This window comes from Hippichthys cyanospilos, chromosome 11 (genome assembly GCF_059441005.1).
Source record: "Hippichthys cyanospilos isolate Australia breed blue-spotted pipefish chromosome 11, RoL_Hcya_1.0, whole genome shotgun sequence".
NCBI classification, from domain to species: domain Eukaryota; kingdom Metazoa; phylum Chordata; class Actinopteri; order Syngnathiformes; family Syngnathidae; genus Hippichthys; species Hippichthys cyanospilos.
Window position 1 is genome coordinate 1,083,314 of NC_142379.1, and position 7,315 is coordinate 1,090,628.

A 7,315-nucleotide genomic window follows, 5' to 3' on the forward strand; every position below is an offset into this window, starting at 1 on the left:
TCTTGCATTTTTCCCCCCACATTGAGAATCTGCAATATTTTCCTTAACATTCCATGTCATTTTCCATGATGCACGTAGCTTTGAATCGTTATTGTTTTCTATTTATATTCTAACAGGATGCCGTGATCCTGCTCACTAGGGCAAACATTCTTATATTTTGCCACTCTTTTCCTGAGCATTCCACGTAAAATTTAATCATGTATCCTTTTCTGGACCGAGCTTTTATATCCGTCACACTCACATAGCCACAGATTCTTCAGCCTTGCATCGACATTTGACCTTTAGTTGACCCTTTTTTGTAGGATATTTGCACGCCTTTTCTTGCATTTCTTTCCGTTGGTGAGACTGAATTTGTCAATCCCCTCTTTTGAGCGCAAGATGATTTCAGGGAACAGCACAAGGTTTGAGAAGTTCTTCCTGCTGGGTTTCCCGGGCCTGGAGCCCAAGTACCAGGGGCCCGTGTCGACGTTGCTCCTGTTGGTCTTCTTGGCCATCGCCGGCGGGAACATCTTCATTCTGCTTCTCATCAAGTTGGACCGAATCCTCCACAAGCCCACCTACCTCATCTTCTGCCACCTGGCCCTCACTGATCTTTTTTTTGGCACAGTGACGCTGCCACGCATCATCTGGAGGTAACAATTTCATATTTACGTTGTTTTGGGCCTTTTTATTTTCCGTAAACTTTGCCGTTTTGCGACCTGTGGAGGTACTGGCTGTCGGACGTGTGGGTGGCCTTCGCCGCCTGCTTCACGCAGATGTACTTTGTGCACTTCCTGGGCGCCGCGCACTCCTTCATCCTGATGGTGATGGCGTTGGACCGCTTCGTGGCCATCTGCAACCCGCTGCGCTACTCGGCCGTGGTCACCAACGGGTCCGTCACGCTGCTGTGCGCCCTCTCCTGGCTCATCCCCGCCTCCTTCATGGTGGGTGTGGTCATGCACGCCCTCATGTTGCCCTACTGTGACTCCAACGTCATCCGCCACTGCTACTGCGACCACATCAGCATCACCAGGCTCAGCTGCGACCAATCCCAGGTAGGGCGCCGCCTTTCGGACACTTTCTCTACCCGTTTCTCTAAAAGGACATATGAGGAGACAGTTTGAGCTGGAGTAAGTGGTGGTTTACCTTTGCTTTTGCTACGATTGTGAAAATGTGTTTACATTGATTTTTGGTAAATATTTTGACAATTTATCACAGTATTTGTCCCTTAAAAGTCTCTTACTTCTTCAAAAGGACATACGTGAAGACCTATGGAGCTACAGCAGTGCTTCTGGTTATATTTTGCAAAGCCCCTTTGCAGTTATGCTCTTTACTCAAAATATAAACAATATAAAATTGCTTGTTTGATTTATTAACAATAAATGACAATTAGAGAATCTTAACAGGCCTTTGCAGCCTTCTGTTTTTTTTTCTTTCAGCATCCGGCCCTGAAACGAAAATGTTTGGACACCGGTGTACTTCAGTGATCAGATTCGATCAATCAAAAATATTTTCATTGATTTTTTCTTTGTTATTTTGGTCAAATTATGACAATTTGCGTTGCTTTAATGTCTTTTGCTTCTCTAAAGAGACAGTTATGAATATGATTCGTGCGAGAGTAGGTAGTGGCCGGACTAAGAGGTTCCCGACCGCCGGTCCGTGGATCACCTGTTACCGCCCCGCTACCAAAATGTTTTGGAGCTGATTTGATTTACCCTTTAACAATTCATTCTTTTGTGCTTTGTTTGGCTTGAATTTAGTTTTTTAGCGTCACCTCTGGCCACGTTATTACATTTTGTAGAAAAATGTGCTTGGGTTGATTTTTGATGACTATCGTGTGGCGAACATCCCCTCGGTGTGCTCCCCAGGTGCAGGCGGTGGCCTTCCCCCTGGCCATGTTCAGCCTCATGTGCCCGCTGACCTTCATCATCTTCTCGTACGGCGCCATCATCGTGACGGTGGCCAAAAAGTACGGCGGCCAGGGTCGCGGCAAGGCGCTGTCCACGTGCTCGCCGCAGCTGCTGATCACGGGCCTGTACTACACGCCGCGATGCTTCGTCTACACGGCCAACAGGCAGGGCTTCCACTTTACAGAGTCGCTGCGCATCGTGGTCATCATGGTGTACAGTCTGCTGCCCGCCGCCGTCAACCCGCTCATCTATTGCTTCAAAATGCAGGAGTTCAAGGAGTACCTCAAGAGGAAGTTTCACATCAAGAAAATTACACATCTAAGAGCATCCTAGTCACTTTGACAAGCTTTCAATGTTCATTCAGCCCTTTGCAGAACCTTTTTTCCCCCCCAGTCGCCCTCTGCGATTTTTCCCTAGCATTTCGGGTCATTTTTCCAAGACGCTGAGGATACGTTTAAAACCAGACCTAGTGGTTTTTCACCGGGCTGGCCAGGGTGACACAAACTCAGCGCTGCATGCTTCAAAATATAGATTTTTTAAACAGACTAATAATTCTGTGGTTCGTAAAAAATGTGTAGTGCTTACGTAGGGTCACTAACAAATATTGTTATAATCAAATATTTCATTTGCCAAGGTCAAATGCTTGACTTAGCTTCTTGTTTTGTCTTATTGCAATGTAATTTTAAAGAGTAATTAGGCTTTTAATTTTAGATAAAATATTAAATATCACATTTTCTATAAGGTTTGTTCATAGATTATTTTTGCCCTGCAAAGACCCAAGTATTTCTCCAGAGGGGTCAAAGGTTCGACTTGAAATTCCTCATCCTGCTCATAAGCGCAGGCCAGAGGAGCGAGCAAAAGAATGACTTCTTAAAAAACAACAACAGAAAAACATTTATTTTACGATAGGACATTCTTGAATGTCGACAGCTGCACTTTTGTTGATATTCGAGTGGTATTCAAACAAAATAAAAATGACGAGGATGGCACATGGAAAAGAAGACTTTTCAAAATAAAAACAATAGCATACAATCAAAACTGGGAAATCTCATTTCCGAACGAGAGGGAACATCTATAGAGACTTAATACTGTCCTGCTGGTACGGGGGGAGAAAAACGAGCACAAGAAAAGTCCCCAAAAGGGAAGATATGTGGTGTTTTTTTTTGTTTTTTTTCCTCAACACTGTACATCTTAAAAACATTAAATATACACATGTTCCATCTGGACATCAACATGGTGGCTTGAGTACATCGTGGTTGGTTATATGGCATCGACAAAATTCAGGTCCCTCCCCCACTTAAGGTCTTCCTCCTACCCCGCCTACTCGTCGTCTTCCTCCTCGTCTTCGTCGTCGTCTCCTTCCTCTTCCTCATCTTCCTCCTCGTCATCGTCCGCCGCCGCGGCTGAGCTGGAATCCACTTTCCCCTTCGTGCGATAGGCCACGATGTCCTGCAGCGATATGGGCACGCCGTTTTTAAGTGGCATGAGTTCAACACACAATCATGAGATACAATGGACCATGGGGTCAAATGCCAAAATTAATGAGAAAAAAAAATCCAAGATCAACTTTTTTTTTGTAACTAATATGAACGGCAAAAAAATGTAATTTATTGTAACACACCCTCTAATAATTGCAACTTGAATGTCCATTATTAACCAGTCACAAATCCCAGTCAGGCATAAAAGGAGTGAGACCACGGTTGCCACTATGTAAAGTCCATCTGATTAACCCCAAATAAATTTCAGGTGTTTTTGAGTGGGAGACTCTTTGGAAGGTAACGTATTTCACAGAGAACAAGCAGAGTTCAACCCACATAATAGGGGGCTGGCTATAACCGCGTTACACAAAACAGTCCATTTTTTCCTCATAATGTGTTTGAAAAACATATAAGGGACAACGTATAAGCAAGGTCGACTTGTACTTTGACAAATACGGTACTTGCGTGTACGTTTACCTTGTCATACTTCTCCTTCAGCTTGGCTGCCTTCTTCTCGTAGGGCTGCTTGTCCTCCATGGACGAGCCGTTCCACATTTCTCCCAGCTTCTTGGCAGTGTCGCCGATGGACAGGCCCGGGTTCTCGCCTTTAACCTTCGGGCGGAAGTCGGCGCAGAAGAGGAAGAACGCCGACCTATTGGCGGCGGCGCACACCAGTTAAATTTGCTCGATTTATATGAGTCTGAAAGCGACTGAGGCAAAAATGGGCGTGACCATGAGATTTGCTGCCGAAAACGGAACGGTACATCCGGGTTACAGAAAGTCCTGCGGGAGCGTTATTTTGCTTTACATATCACATGCTTTGAGTAAAATTTACTTTTTTTTTTTATAAAAAGAAAATGGAAAAAATATGATACTTGTACTATTACAAAAACAATACAGAAAAATGTTTATAATACCAAAAAGGTATACATTTAATGTGCAACTTGAAAAATATTAGCAGTAGAAACAATAACACTTTTTTTTCCCCCCTCTAACACCCATGCCTAGTGTGGCATAAACTGAATGAGCAAAAAAATAATTTTGACGTCAGCTCAAAGTGTACTCACGGTGGTCTCTTGGGGGCATTGGGGTCCTTGAAGCGCTTCATTTTCTGCCCCTTGGGTGGGATGTAGTTCTTCATCTCGGCCTCATAGCGCAATTTGTCTTGCTTGGCCATGTCTTCAAATTTGCCCTTCTCCTTTGCGGACATTGTCTAAAAAAGAAGAAGAAAAAAAAAAAAAAAGCATCAGAACAGTCCTCTTGAACGCACTTTTTTAAAATGCCTTATTTTTTTTTAACATGTTTTAACAAGCCTAGCCATACATATTTATATATAAACACACAGACATAATAATAACAATATAAAAACGCTATTCGATGTTGCAGATTTCGCAGACGGGAATATGCAGATATTATGTTACGCGTTGCATGAAATATAACAAATCCCTGCAGCAAAACGAAAGTGGATTTGGGGTCTTGACACCAAAACACCTATTTCACCCAGTTTGTGAGTTGCTGTTGAAATGATTGATGCAAAAATTATATTTGCTAGCATTTAGAAGGGACAGCCTATTCGAAGTGAACACGTTTTGACAATCTATGGAATATTTTAGCCTGCTGGTGTTTTTTGTATGCTTTTCCTTTGATATCACACATGAAAAACATCTAAAAGCCCGAGTTGGGTCAAAATTTCCCCCGGGGGTTAAAAATACAGTTCTGTGAAAATAAACCTCTTGTAAAAACGTTTTAAGACTTTACGATTTGATTGGAAACCAAGTTCGAGGTCGGATTTGCGTGAAAGTGAACCTATAGACCCTCTGATAGGAGTTTGAAAGCCTCGCCCTTGTAGAATTGCTCATCGATTACCTTCCACCGCTCGGAGCATTTCTTAGAGAACTCTGCAAAGTTAACGCTGGCCTCCGGATGCTTCTTCTTGTGCTCCTCTCGGCATGTTTGCACAAAGTAGGCATAGGAGGACATTTTGCCCCGGGGCTTCTTTGGATCCTTCCCCATTTTGCTTGATGCTGAAACACAAGGAAATGAAAACCAACAAATAAATAAGAGAATGAATATTGGACACACTCGAGACGCACGGGCAATATGTAAATGAGCCCATGTCTGACTGGGAGCTGTCTTTGTCTGTTTAATGGGGCTGGAGGGAGGAGAAAGGAAAAGGAGGGTGTCTGGGTGAATGACTGATGAGCTTTTGTACATTGCGACCTTTATGATGCCGCATTAAATTATGATGTAAACCCGCTGCTGTTTGCGTTTTTTAAGAATCACAATCATAACCTCGTGTAAAGGGGCCCGATTTCCTATCAAGTGGAAGTTGTCAATGGATACATTAGCATTAGCTCCGCCCTTACGACTCGCTTTGTGTCCTCCAGCTTGCTAGCAACGCTGTTAGCACACCAAGCTAACTATTACAAATGGCCGACAGCTAACAATAGGCCGCGAGCCCTCCTCGCTTGACAGTCGCATGTGCCACGCTCGGAAAACGTTTAATTACAAGAGAAATAAACCGGTTAATTGTAACGGGAAAGACTTTTGTAATTATATGCTGCGTTGGCGATCTGTGTTGTCGTCTAGCTAGCGCGTTAGCTAGGCTAACGTAGCAGGCTAGCGCTGTTATCGCCTTTGCTAGCTAGTTGGGACAAAGCTAGACTGGGCTAGGCTAGGCTAGGCTAACGTAGCAAGCTAGCTATCGGAGGTTAGCGCTCCGTTGCCACAACTGCGGACGTTACTCTGACCCACGGCGTGAGTGTGTGTTGACATTGGGAGGAGTCACCCGTCAGAGCACGCCGCGTGGATTCGGGGACTCCACTTTGGGGCAATTTTCGCTCCTCGCAAATCCAGTCGACAGCCTGGCGCGTCTCACTATGCTAGCATCCTTCCCCATCGCTGTCATTCAAGTAAGTTCACCCTTTTCGCCCCACGCAGACAACACTCTCACTCACTCGCGGGTACCGACAACACGCTACACCGCGAAGGCTCGGCTCCGCTCTGGACGAACACACCCAACAAGTTCGCGACAAGCGAAGGCTTACCTCGAGTATGTGCGCGCGCGTGTGTGTCGTCTCAGACAATGGGACAAAAAGCACGATGTGAGTGCGCACTGATGATGATGATGATGGTGGTGATGATGATGATGATGATGCTCGCGTGTTTATCCTGATTGTCGGGAGCGGTGCAGCCGGCGGACATTGGCTGCCGCCGAGCCCCCCGCCACCGTCTAATTGGGCAAGCGGCCACTTGCACCGGCGGGACGGTTGGCTGCTCGTCTGCGGCGGCGAATCGTGGCGCTAAACTTGAACGCAAAAACACAAAGTTTCTCCACGCGTCCGAGTAGCCGCATGCGCGGGTGCAGAGAGTTGCTCCAAATGCAACTCCCCCGAGAATACCTTGCTTCAGAAAGGTGCGTCTCAATTCTTTTTTGCAGAGCGCCTCCTTGGAAAGAGAAAACGCTCGCCGCGTTGACTAAATTAGATCGCGCTCTATTAAAAAAAAAAAATGCTTAAGTAGACCTACAATTATCAAAAAGTCTTTTTCTAATCCGGGGCTGAGTTCTTAAACTTGTATTAGAGCCGGGCAAAAAAAAAAAAACAAAAATCAATCAATTAAAATGAATTTGTCACTAATAATTGCCGATTTGAAAATGAGGTAAATCGTGAAATGATATTTTGAGGAGAATACCGTATGGATTGTTTTACAAAAAGGGGCTTTCCAATTTTTACACGTTTTAAATAAATCCAACCTTTAAATGAATGGCTGTTTGGTCTCTTTTAAAATTGTGATTGTCTTTAATGATTGAAGGAAATCGAGATATAATTTTTTGTCCATATTGTCCCGCCCCACTTTTTGGCCCCGGTGACATCTGTAGCGATATCTCTTAACATATCATTTCAGACACTCCAGAAGATAGTGTAACATTATTTGTTATATGCATGA

At 44.4% G+C, this 7,315-nt stretch overlaps 2 protein-coding genes across 2 annotated transcripts; one reads left to right on the plus strand and one right to left on the minus strand.

Moving 5' to 3' along the window:
- Positions 1–378: 378 nt before the first annotated feature.
- Positions 379–2,222, plus strand: LOC148415381 (olfactory receptor 2AT4-like). The gene is made up of 3 exons (XM_088427756.1): positions 379–632; positions 707–1,034; positions 1,848–2,222. Exons 1-3 carry the CDS (start codon positions 379–381, stop codon positions 2,220–2,222), a joined length of 957 nt encoding a protein of 318 aa, XP_088283882.1.
- A 543-nt stretch (positions 2,223–2,765) lies between these two features.
- hmgb1b (high mobility group box 1b) lies at positions 2,766–6,603 on the minus strand. Its single transcript, XM_088427100.1, has 5 exons — positions 6,415–6,603; positions 5,234–5,391; positions 4,435–4,580; positions 3,845–4,019; positions 2,766–3,338 (listed from the first exon to the last, which is right to left on the minus strand). Exons 2-5 carry the CDS (start codon positions 5,378–5,380, stop codon positions 3,210–3,212), a joined length of 597 nt encoding a protein of 198 aa, XP_088283226.1. The 5' UTR covers positions 5,381–5,391; positions 6,415–6,603; the 3' UTR covers positions 2,766–3,209.
- Positions 6,604–7,315: the final 712 nt, after the last annotated feature.